At 46.7% G+C, this 12500-nt stretch overlaps 1 protein-coding gene across 7 annotated transcripts in view; it reads right to left on the bottom strand.

Annotated features, from left to right (window-relative positions):
• Nucleotides 1-1677: 1677 nt before the first annotated feature.
• LOC130204129 (alpha-1,6-mannosylglycoprotein 6-beta-N-acetylglucosaminyltransferase B-like) overlaps nt 1678-12500 on the bottom strand; it is a 20754-nt gene continuing 9931 nt past the window's right edge. For 3 of the 7 annotated variants that reach the window (XM_056430668.1, XM_056430666.1, XM_056430673.1), the window contains 13 exons: nt 10085-10149; nt 9676-9849; nt 8958-9125; nt 8107-8276; nt 7780-7956; nt 7353-7486; nt 5882-6024; nt 5603-5758; nt 5218-5364; nt 5027-5143; nt 4475-4549; nt 4211-4371; nt 1678-2449 (listed from right to left, as the gene is read on the bottom strand). In XM_056430668.1, the coding sequence (XP_056286643.1) occupies nt 2272-2449; nt 4211-4371; nt 4475-4549; nt 5027-5143; nt 5218-5364; nt 5603-5758; nt 5882-6024; nt 7353-7486; nt 7780-7956; nt 8107-8276; nt 8958-9125; nt 9676-9849; nt 10085-10149 (1865 nt within the window). In that variant the 3' untranslated portion in view covers nt 1678-2271. The remainder of the gene's footprint in view (nt 2450-4210; nt 4372-4474; nt 4550-5026; nt 5144-5217; nt 5365-5602; nt 5759-5881; nt 6025-7352; nt 7487-7779; nt 7957-8106; nt 8277-8957; nt 9126-9675; nt 9850-10084; nt 10150-12500) is intronic. The other 4 variants (XM_056430674.1, XM_056430669.1, XM_056430667.1 and 1 more) reach the window with 3 other exon arrangements.

Raw genomic sequence — 12500 nt, 5'->3', positions numbered from 1 at the left:
CACGTTTCCTCTTAACATCATCAACAAATCCACCTTTAGGATACTCTGGTTGAATTATCATCAACTTCAGCTGCACTTTGTGTTTCTAAATGTTATTATCATGCTAACATACTAAATTAAAATGGTGAACATTGTAAACTTTAAACATATTATTGGCGTTCAGCTAAAGCGCTATACTGTGCCTACGTGAGCCAAGTGGCTGTGAACTCCTTCATTAAACTGGAATAACAACATGTGAGGGATATTTCTCCATCTATCTGTCTAATTGGTTTCTGACATGTGGACCTTGTGAGTTTTCCTCTCCCATAGTCTCGTTTAATATGATGTCATAGTGTGGAGCGGTGAAACCTCAGTCCACGTGTACGCGCTCGCTCCATATCCATCTTGTGTTTTCCAACCCTCGGTTTGAACCCTCTGCTATCAGCCCCCTGGGAGGCGAGTGACAGCTTTCATATGCCATAACACATGTAACCGATATGATTTAACGTGACTCATCCAGGAATGACACACCGCTTTCCAAAGATTTGCTTCACGGACGTTCCTCCGAGTCAAAACACCACTTTTATTTTCCTTTTAATCCAAATAACATTTAGCTAGAAACACAAGTTACTTTCCATCATCTTTGCAGCGCTCAGACAAATGAATCCACCAGAGTCCACCATCGTGATCCACCATGTTATCATACGGCGCTTCGCTTGCGTTTACCGGTGAATCACGACATCGACCGGTCCTGTCGTCGCGGCCCTGAGCGGTCTGATGCCCGAGTGGCAATATGTTCTGGTCGCATGAAGAGAATCGGGGCGGAAAAAGGTCTCATGCTCCGGCTGTTAACATTTATGAGCGCATCCTTTCCATAAAAACCTCCCGTTGACCCGTCACTAGCGCAGCGTGCGGCCGGTGCTGGACAGCTGCTCCGCGCAGCCAGCACCCCATCACTCACACTGCTGACTGCGGCCTGTCGTTCAGCTTTTTAGTTGTTATCATTTTCTTCCACAAGCTGTTATGCAGGAAGGGATGATGGGATAAGTCTGTGTGACTATTTGACGTTTCTGAAATGGAAACGTTAAAGCTCAAAACGTCTCTTTGCTATGTCATGCAGCCAAATCCCTCCGTGTGCATGTTGAGTTTCCACTTGTGTTCAGATCAACCTGTGGTATGCAGAATGCTCTTTGGGGAGGCTTTAAATATCTGGAGGTTATGAGGCAGTAATGGAATAATATTGGCGCAAATGCAAGATATGAGTCAAAATCATCATTTCTAGTAAAATAACTAGAGAAAACATATTTAATCTCCTTCAGTGACTTTTTCCTTGGTCCTAATGATGCAGAATATGTGTGTGAAAGACAAACAATTCGGTTCTGCCTTTACTGGGGGGGGGGCATGGATTTAAACCGAGCTGAGGGGGTTTCCTAAAGTCAAAGATGGTTGGAACCCAATGGTTGAGGTGACAGTGTAATCACGGTTTCATGGCTGCGACCTCCCAAAGGCATCCAGAGGTGATCCATGATTCATGGGATAATGAGCCTCATCACTTAGGCTGTCGCCCCGGCTCTCCGCCAAGGCCCCGGCTCATGTTTGGTTCCAGCAAAGCGCCGAGAGTCACATGAGTGATGATGCGATGCTGAGCAGCGCGATGCATTACTGGAGGCAAATGAATGATTAGACACGTATTCAGCATCACATTGAATCCGGATAAGAGACTTAAAGCGCTTCACATTTATGTACATTTAAATACACCTTACAAGTGTGACTTGTCTTCCTACTTCAAGACGGTTAAGGGATCAAGGAAAAGCCACAAAAACAAGAGTTTTCGTTATTGTGCACCACGAGACACTTTGAATTCATCCTGAAACACTTTTGAAATGACAATCATTATTTTTTTGGTTCCTGAGTAATGACTGTTGATTATTGTCCATAACAAAGATGGACACATCTAGAAGGTGGACGCACCCTGGCATGTTTTAATATTCACATCATTAAACTTTACCCACCTGCCGACATAAAGAACGCCAGTAATGCCGACTGAGAGGATTCAGATTACCGGTGGTTGAATTTAAATGTTCTCAACGTACACATGAGAATAAAATCCAGATCTATCGACTATCTTTCGACCTCGGCTTGAGATCCACAAAGCTTTGAGTAGCATGGCGGGATAGCTGCCTCCCTTTGCTTCCAGAACTCTTCTTCACCACGGTTTGCATTGCAAATGGCTCTTTGGTGCTTCGTCATATTAGCTGGTTCCTCTTCCTCTCCCGCTATTCCCTGAGCGGTCTAGAGGCAGTCGGGTCGCTGGGCTCTGCAGGGGCACAGTCTGCGCTGCGCTGGGTCGGAGCCGGCACAGCTGAACAGCAGAGGCTCCAGCTGGAGGCCGCAGCGTCGGCCCCACGGGCTGTAGGCAGGAAGCAGGTGGTTGACTTCCTGTCCCACGCTGGAGCAGCCGAGACTGAGTCTGCTCCCCGGGAGATGAAACGGGAAATCATGTTCATGGTGTGTACAGCATGCTCACAGACAATATAAAGGCCCTGGGTTTTTAGGGGTTTTAATTTTTAAAGACCTTTATTTAACCCTCCTGTTACCTTCACATGTACTAACATCTTTTACCCCTGGGGCCAATTTGACCCCACAATTAAAACCTAGAGAAAATTATTAGAATTAATATTGTTTCCCAGAGGTACTTTATGTGTGTTTGTTGATACCTCAATAGTCCTTTAAATAGATAATAAAGTTGATATTTACCTTCGCATTGAAAATGCGGAAGGTTATGTTTTGATCGCCGCGTATTTATTTGTATGCGTGTTATTCGCCTAACTCAAAAAGTATTAAACCGAATCGCATGAAATTTGGTGGGATGATTAGGTATTATCCGGGGACCATTTAATTAGATTTTGGGATCGATCGGGTCAAAGGTCAAAGTCATGAAAAAGGTCAATCTTCTTGAATCGCATGGAATTTGGTGGGATGATTGGTTATTATCCGGGGACCATTTGTTTAGATTTTGGGATCGATCGAGTCAAAGGTCAAGGTCAAGGTCATGAAAAGGTCAAAATCTTCTTGAATCACATGAAATTTGGTGGGATGTTTGGTTATTATCCGGGGACCATTTGATTAGATTTTGGGATCAATCGGGTCAAAGGTCAAAGGTCAAGGTCATGAAAAGGTCAAAATCTTCTTGAATCGCATGTAATTTGGTGGGATGTTTGGTTATTATCCGGGGACCATTTGATTAGATTTTGGGATCAATCGGGTCAAAGGTCAAGGTCAAGGTCATGAAAAGGTCAAAATCTTCTTGAATCGCATGTAATTTGGTGGGATGTTTGGTTATTATCCGGGTACCATTTGATTAGATTTTTGGGATCAATCGGGTCAAAGGTCAAGGTCAAGGTCATGAAAAGGTCAAAATCTTCTTGAATCGCATGAAATTTGGTGGGATGTTTGGTTATTATCCGGGGACCATTTGATTAGATTTTGGGATCAATCGGGTCAAAGGTCAAGGTCATGGAAAGGTCAAAATCTTCTTTTTACCATAGCACGGTCCATTTTTATCCAATTGGCATGCAACTAATGCCAAAATGTTCATAATGCAATGCCCAATCTTGTGATATGCGAAGGTATGCTCTCTACCGAGTGCCCATTCTAGTTCTTATATGTTTTACACAGTGAAAAACAGCCCAAAGAACACCGATGCGTACAAGTTGTGTTCAGGACATTGAAAACATGTCATCATGTGAATTTTATGTTTTCCCAGTTGTCCCCAATAAATTAGGAAAAGTCATGAAATGTGAAGCAAAAATAATGATGTCAATCATTTATTTAGAGACGTTAAACATTGAATGGGGTCAGATTGACCCCAAAGGTCACAGGAGGGTTAACTATTTAAAAACATAGAACTATTTAACTAGCTGGAACTATGTAACTCTTCCCTCACATCCAGACCTGAACCACAACATGTGGTTGTCTTTTAGATTCAGTTTGAAAAATTCCATTTCTATAGAAATTTTCTTCTTATATAATCAGAGCAAATCTAAATGATTTGTGTGCTGTGCAGAGTGTTGGTGATAAAGGGATGGAACTGAGCTGGTGGCTAATGATCGATGGGAAAAAAGAGAACCGATTATCATTTACAAGGATGACCAGCTGTGAGTTTGAGCGCGATGACCAGCGTGTTGTTAAACTGTCATCCCATCCACCGTGCTCCTCCCTGATTGCTCACCTGGCGAAGGCAGCGGGACTGTTCAGGTGGTGAAACAGAGCCGGCTCACACACGAGGGAGGACCGTGCACACACACTTACGCACGACTGACCCTGGGGCCCCAGGTGCGCCCTGAGAGCACACTCCGGGGGCCAAGTGAGGGCAGATTCAGTGCAAAAGTTCTGCAGGGAGGAAGAAAGTTCAGTCAAGACGGTGTCTGGAAGTTCACCGATCTCAGAGATGAAGATCAGGAGTCTAAATGGGCAGCAGAAGCACGTTGTGTACCTGGTGAGCGATATAGCCGCCAAGCCTCTCCAGCATTCCCTCACAGGTGAACTCTCGGGGCGTGAAAGGCTTCACCTGTGAAAAGCATGAGCACTTCAATGCAGCGCGAACCCACATGTATCGACTGTTGACGTGTGTCTACATACACACAGTGGAATCGGGCAAATTATGATAAAAGCATGACATTTGGTGGAGTTGTTCTCCAGAGGTATTTGGTCAAATCTGCCCGATTGGCCATTCAAAAATCCAAGATGGCGGCTATTTTTCAAGATGGCCGCCAATTGGGTCTCCAAAAATTAGTTTTCTTCATAAAACTGTTTGTATTTCCCGATTTGAACAATCTTGGTGTATTTTCTTATGTTTCTAAGTAATCTGGAGCTAAATATGCTAATTTATTAGACCAAAATGTTGCTAAATTTTCCAAATTTAAAAGAAAAATGTTGATAAAAATAAATAAATTTGAATTTAGATGTGAAGGTGGAGAAAGTCCCGGAGTTACCAGAACGTTCACCAATGTACCAACAGCGTAGCTGCCAGTCCTCCCGTCATTACCTCTGTGCGTAGAATGGCTCTGGCGGCCTCCCGAACATCCGTCTTGTTGGTCACGTCCACCGTCCACACGTGAGGCTTTCCGATGAATTGCTCCACATAAGGATGCTGCGAGGAGATCTGAGGAGATGTGATTTATCATTCGCTGTCTTGAGATGGAAGAATTGATTCAAACACCATTATTTTGAGTTTACCTGTCTCGTGGTGGGCTTCCCTCTGTAGAACTCGTTGTTGTCTGAGGAGTGTGGCGGGTGAAACCGCGGCTGCAGGAAGACACAGCCCAGGGCGATGGCCTCGATGGGCGCCGGTCCCTCATAGGGGAAGCCGAGACCTACAAACACCTGGAAGGGAAGACGTCTTAATGAGGAGCTACAGGCAGGCGGGAGGACATGTGAGGACAGGGACCCATATGGGGCCACAGTTCCATCCAATGTGTGTCAAACAACTCCAGTGTGTCTGGACTGTTGGTCTCGGCACCAATGGCAAATAAAAAACCTTGAACCTTGAACCTTGTGTCACAAATCTACTTAAACAATAGATACAATATTAAATATTGAGACGTGCTGGCTCCCCTCTGACCTTGGCTCTGCGTAGAAGTCGTAGGAAGCGCTCCTGAGTCAGCAGGCCGTGGTTTCTGATGGAGCTGGGCAGGTGAGAGGCGAGTCCTGGAGGCTGGTAGACTGTAGCGTGGGTCTCCATCTCTTCACTGATCACCGCCACATACTCAGATTTACCCTGGCACATGAACACACACACATCATGATGATGATGATGATGATGATGATTTACAATCAGGAAGAACATTAAAAAACAAGCTGTCTTTTATGAAGTCTCCCGTCTCTCTTCTGGTCATGTCACCTGCCACATGTAGTCCTGTTTTCCGTAGATGACCGCGATCCTGTCTTTCCTGTAGCCGGCCGGCTCCAGCTCTTCCTCCCTCATCTCCTCCCTCGCTGCTTCCTCACTCACAAAGCCCAGGAAGGAGTTATCAGGGGTATGAGCTAGAGGAAAGATCAAGTGAAATGTTACTCCTGGACAGGAATTACCGAACAATGTACGGTCCAGAAATATGACAGGTGAGAATACTCAAATGATGTGCGAGAGGAAAAACATGCTGAGTATAAATCAGCTGTTAAGGAAGATGAGAGTTTAACCTCTGGTTGTTTAGAGAGGCAGCTGAACCCCAGAGAGGTGTGAAAGATGAGTATTTACTTCAATAGGAATGTGCTGCCGGCAAAGCTGTGTGTGTGTGTGTGTGTGTGTGTGTGTGTGTGTGTGTGTGTGTGTGTGTGTGTGTGTGTGTGTGTGTGTGTGATTCTCTCCTGTCTCAAGGTGTACTTGTTTAAAATACTTTTTTTCCAAATCTTTTCTCATTCACAGCCCATCATGTTCTCTTAGTTTTGGTTTTATTCAAGCTGTGATCTAAAAAAAATATCTTTCTTTCTCTTTTTTTATACTGTTCTTTTTTATATTGCCTGTCACTGTTTGATGTTGTATTGTGTGAAGCTGTGTGTGATGTGCTACTAGCTGCTGTATCAGCCAGGACTCTCTTGTAAAGGAGGTTTTTAACCTCAATGAGGCATTTCCTGGTTAAATACATTTAAAATAACAAATAAAAAACAGTTTCTCCTCATGTTCAGCTCCATTCGCTCCCTCGTGTCTCTTCCACCTGTCAGAGTAGCGTGGCGGCGTTCAGTGATCGAGGGCATGCGCCAGGTGGAGGTTTAAGTGAATCGTTTCTGGGTTTCGGATCCCTCGCTGCCTGTTGAGTCTGCTTGTCTGTTTCCCATCCTCCCATCGCCTCTCCTCCTCTCCCCGTTTCAACACAGAAGCATAAACACCCGCCCCCTCTTTTCTCAAGCTTCTTCTTTTTGTTTCTCCCCCACTTCCTGTGACTTTGTTTCTCTCTCTCTGCCCCTTCCCGACCAGTCGGCTTCCATCCGTCCCCGTCTCCCCCTCGGCAGGACAAATAAACAGTGTTTTCGGGCCGAGGCCTGAGGAGCGGCTCTCGGCGCGGCGCGAGCAGCTCGCCTCCGTCTCCCTGCAGGCTGTGAAAGAGGACCGGAGAGAGGTGTCGGAATGAAGGCCGTCTGCGTACCGCGTTTATTTAACCTCGGCCATTAATCCTCTCGCTGCGGAGACGCTTAGAGGCGCGTGGAGGATCAGCGCTGCGGCAGCCAGATATAAATACGTCTGGAGACGTGAGTTGAGCCGCAGGTCGGGCATCTCTGAATCCGTGTCTGGACTCAGCGGCCTTCATACCGTGTTGTCGTGAATACAGACGTTCACACACACACACACACACACACACACACACGCACAGACTTACGGAACAGGGTCATGTATTGCCGAGGCTGCAGCTCCCAGCTTCCCCACTGTGTTTTGTATCCATGACGACGAGCATAACTCCCCAAGTTAAAGGCCGGTTCGGTGCCAAAGGAGTCCAGGATTCTGAAGCGACACCTAGAACCATTTAGCATTAAATGGTTAATCACAAAGTGTTTCTTACATTTATACACATGGTTTGTCATCTTTGTCTTTTTAATTAAAGGCGTACAAGGATATGGATATTTCATTTATGATACCCATGAGGTAAAAGTCAAGGTTTATCAATATTTTCATCTAAATCTACCATTTCTTTAAAGGTTTTTATTCCAAAAACCATGAAACACACGTGTGGCTCATTGCAAAATGTATTAAACTGTGTAAATGTAAAATAGAGATGCAATAATAGTTAAACCGATATATCGATTTACCGATATACTAGACACATAATGATTTGTATAACATGGTGGTTGTACTGGTAATGCAGGAAAGCCAGTCCCATGGCGCCGTGAAGGTGAGCAAGGCCGTGGTAGTCAGTGTAGATGAGGTCAAAGGTCAGGGGCCTCCGGATTGGACAACTGCCTCGGCCCGGCGCAGCACCGATCAGGCTGCACAGTCACAATAAACACACATCACACATTCATCCTTTAACTCTACAAATCAATTAACTATTTAAAGATAAAAGTCCTACGTAGTCTTTTTATACATTATTCATCTCATGTGTGTGTGAGGTGAAAGTTGAGGCCACAGGTGTTCACCTGTGGAGTAGTTGCTGTGAGGTGCTGAAGGTCAAGTTGTGGCCCAGGATCGTCAGACAGGCGCTGAGGTCGGCCCACTGGACCAGCTCCCCCAGAGGACCCCCTCGGTCCACCAGGGCCTCAAAGCGAGGGCCACCCTTTCCAGCCAGGGCCCCGGGATAAAGCAGCACCTGGAGGAGGGAAGTTATGAAGTCATACATCCAGTTTAGTGGAGGCAGTTCATACTGCATTCATAATGATGGATCATGGAGGTCTGGATCCTGGAATATGCCGACTACCAACTACCGTACGCCATGGCCCTGCTGAAGCCCCGCCCACTGCTGAGACTCCGCCCACTCCTCCTCTCCACCTCCATCTGATGGATGGTGGAGGTCTGGATGGTGGAATATGCCGACTACCAACTCTTCATCCACTCTGTCATCTTCATTGTGTTGTTCCTGTGTTTTAATTAGTGTGTAATGATTCCTTCTGGTCACATGACATCTATGACACCTGTCCATCCTGGAGAGGGATCCTCCTCTGTTCTCTCCTCAAGGGTTCTGACCTTTTACCCTGAAGGGTTGTTTGGGAGTTGTTCCTGATCCCATGTGAGGTCAAAGGTCAAAGGTCAGGGATGTCTATGTGTAGATTGTAAAGCACTATGAGGGGAATTTGTAATTTGTGAAAATGGGCTCTACAAATAAACTGAATTGAATTGAAAAACTGAATAATGGATGGGAGTTTAGTTTTGGTTGAAAACTAGATTTTTTTTGGTTATATTAAAAAAGTCAGCACACTAAAAACCCTTTACATAAACAGTACGGTGACGCAGGCATGTTATTGAACACCTCTAATCGTCTCTGTGTTTATACCCTCATCTGCCTGGAGGCGGTGTTGTTGCTGCTTTGCCTCATCCTCCGAGCCGCCCGTGTCCACCGCTCCGACATCCTCTCCACTCTGGACCGGATGAAGTTCACGGCCGGGCCGCCGCCGCTGCCGATGACCTCGTACAGCGGGCTCAAGGTCGTACGTATCTCCGCCTGTGTACGAGCATCGTGGTAAACACTGTGATGGGAATGTTATATATTCTTCATTCTCTTTGACACGATGTGAAAGAATCACTTGTGGAGACAAATTCTATCAGAAGACAGGATGAAGCCTGATTGAGAGGAGTTATAATTCACAGGATCTTCACTTTGAGTATCCTCATAAAAGGGACCCGATCACTGGCGATCGGATCATTTAATTACTCGTCAAATGACCTGAAGACAGAAGTCTCCTTCTGGCTCCTCCTTCTTCTTGTTCCCTTAAATACATGATGTCATTGACTCTTCAGTTCTCCCTCACAGACTCCTGAGGGACTCTGTAACGGCGACTCTTCTTGCAAGAATAAATGATTCATAGACGAGTTCTGCTTCCTCCATATTCGAAATTTCAGTTGAAAAAGACAAAATCTTTCAAATTGTGCCGTCACACCAAGGAAACAATGCAACGTGACCATCAGATATACATGTGTGTGTGTGTGTGTGTGTGCGCGTGCATGTGCGTGTGTTCGTGTGTGTGTGTGTGTCTGTGTGCGTGTGTGTGTACCTTCTCTGTGTCCGCGTGAGGTTCCTGGTGCCATGGCGGTGCGGAGCGCTTTGCTCCCAGACCAGCGGGACAGAAGTCCTCTATTTGGCTCAGGTACGTCAATAGGGAGCAGGTGGTGCCGTCCACCCCATAAAAGGCGTAGCAGGGGTCCGACTGCCAGCGCGCCCGCAGGAACTGCCAGAGAGACGGATGTTAAATCAGAACCAAATAACGAGGCACAGTTCGGGTGATGTACGGTATAAATAACATATTTATAGCTATATCCGAAGAACCTTTTTTTTTTTTTTATGGTATTTTCCATAATCAGCTCACGTGAACTAGATATTCAACTTTAAAATTTAAGTAAAGCTAAGCCCTTCAACGCCGGGTCATTAAGTTCACGCTCACACATACATTTCCACTTTCTCACCTCCACTTTCTCCGCACACACCGGATACGCGTGATCCATCGGCACCTCACACTCCTCCTCCCGCCCTGCAGGGGGAGATGTTAATTTCTCTTTCCCTGGCTGATTTTGAATCATTATTCCACGTTCCTTGCTTTCAGTCACAGAATGACATTGTGGAGTTGACTGGACGTGGGTAATGAAGAACAGTGGACGGTAACTCTGATATACAACCTCTCAACTGACGCACAATGAAAAGCAGCCATCAGCGCGGCGTGTCAGAGGCGTGAGAGGAGAGGCGTGTGTTCTCAGAGGCCCTTCAGTAAACCCCCCAGCATCTCTTGCCAATGTCAATCAACTTGAATCAACACACACACACACACACACCTCTGACTCACCTGCCTCCAACCAAACATACCCTTTTACATTGCCAGCCCTTGCCAATATACGCAGTCTTTAACTATGTCAAACAACATTGTAAAACAGAAAAGAGGAAAAAAAATGATAAGAAAACGTGAAGTGAAGGTGTGGAGTCCGAGAAACAGTGATATGCTATTAGAGCAGCGCAAAAAAAAAAAGGACAGAAAGTGCTCCCTCTGCAAAAACAAGAGTGTGTGTCGACAAGTTGGTGAAAGGACTCCTGGGTAATTCAGTCGTATTTTATGGGTGTGAGGTAATGTGAGCGGAGGGGGGGGGGGGGGTACCAGGCTGGTGATGGGGAGCGTGTGTTTGTGTGCTTGCGGGTGGCATGTGTGCACATACGGCATGTGTGTGTGTGCATGCTGACAAGTGTGTACCCTCGCAAATGCACAGCATGGTGTGTGTGGCTAAAGTTTTATGAATACCCCTTTTTCAGGAATAGAGGTGAGCATGTACACACACACACACACACACACACAAGCCCTCGCATGCCAACCCGGGTGCATAACCCGACTCTCACCTGACACCTCTCACGAGGGTCGTAGTGTAGATGTTAACTTGTTTTCCTCCAGTTGATCGGCACTGGCTCTGAGGGACTTGTTAAACTTCTATTCAAGGACTTCATTCCCCATAACCACCTGCACCCACCGCCCTCTAACCCCGATTCACACCCTCCATTATCACAGCTTGTTAATTTCACTGTGTGGTTAACCTCCATCGGGGCTATGAACATAGAGGATCACACCAGCGCTGCAGTAAACCACAGAAAAGCTTACAGTTATTGAAGCTGGCAACATGTGGGGAGGGAGAGAGTATTTATTTGGTGCAGCAGGAATGTCAAAGCATGTTATATCTGGAACAAACCCTGAAGTCTCTGTGTTGGCGAGGGCACTGAGCTGCTTCTATTGTCAAATCAAAGCTGGACGAGGAGACGTGTCGGTCATGTGATCCACGTCCTGTTGGTCTGAAGCTCACTGAGGAGCCACAATGAGCTAAACCTCACAGATCTCCATGGGGAACAACCAAATGAAGTGTTGGGTACAGACAGAAAAATACTTCCTCTAAAAATCTCTCTGTGCCGAGAAAAGCTTCTTTTAAAAAAAACTTGTTTCCTTCATATCATAGAGCCGTGGTTCACTATAGAGGTCACGTAAAGGCCCTCTAGGGGGTGAAGGTCCTCTAGAGGTCACGTTAAGGCCCTCTAGGGGTCACGTAAAGGCCCTCTAGAGGTCACGTTAAGGCCCTCTAGAGGTCACGTTAAGGCCCTCTAGGGGTCACGTTAAGGCCCTCTAGGGGGTGAAGGCCCTCTAGAGGTCACGTTAAGGCCCTCTAGAGGTCACGTTAAGGCCCTCTAGGGGGTGAAGGTCCTCTAGAGGTCACGTTAAGGCCCTCTAGGGGTCACGTTAAGGCCCTCTAGGGGGTGAAGGTCCTCTAGAGGTCACGTTAAGGCCCTCTAGGGGTCACGTTAAGGCCCTCTAGGGGGTGAAGGCCCTCTAGAGGTCACGTTAAGGCCCTCTAGGGGTCACGTTAAGGCCCTCTAGGGGTCACGTTAAGGCCCTCTAGAGGTCACATTAAGGCCCTCTAGAGGTCACGTTAAGGCCCTCTAGGGGTCACGTTAAGGCCCTCTAGAGGTCACGTTAAGGCCCTCTAGGGGTCACGTTAAGGCCCTCTAGAGGTCACGTTAAGGCCCTCTAGGGGTATGTTAAGGCCCTCTAGGGGTCACGTTAAGGCCCTCTAGAGGTCACGTTAAGGCCCTCTAGAGGTCACGTTAAGGCCCTCTAGGGGTATGTTAAGGCCCTCTAGAGGTCACGTTAAGGCCCTCTAGGGGTCACGTTAAGGCCCTCTAGGGGTATGTTAAGGCCCTCTAGAGGTCACGTTAAGGCCCTCTAGAGGTCACGTTAAGGCCCTCTAGGGGTCACGTTAAGGCCCTCTAGGGGTATGTTAAGGCCCTCTAGGGGGTGAAGGCCCTCTAGAGGTCACGTTAAGGCCCTCTAGGGGTCACGTTAAGGCCCTCTAGGGG

This window comes from Pseudoliparis swirei, chromosome 13 (assembly GCF_029220125.1).
Source record: "Pseudoliparis swirei isolate HS2019 ecotype Mariana Trench chromosome 13, NWPU_hadal_v1, whole genome shotgun sequence".
NCBI classification, from domain to species: domain Eukaryota; kingdom Metazoa; phylum Chordata; class Actinopteri; order Perciformes; family Liparidae; genus Pseudoliparis; species Pseudoliparis swirei.
Note: the sequence above shows the minus strand (reverse complement) of the source record. Positions and strands in the feature narration are given on the sequence as shown.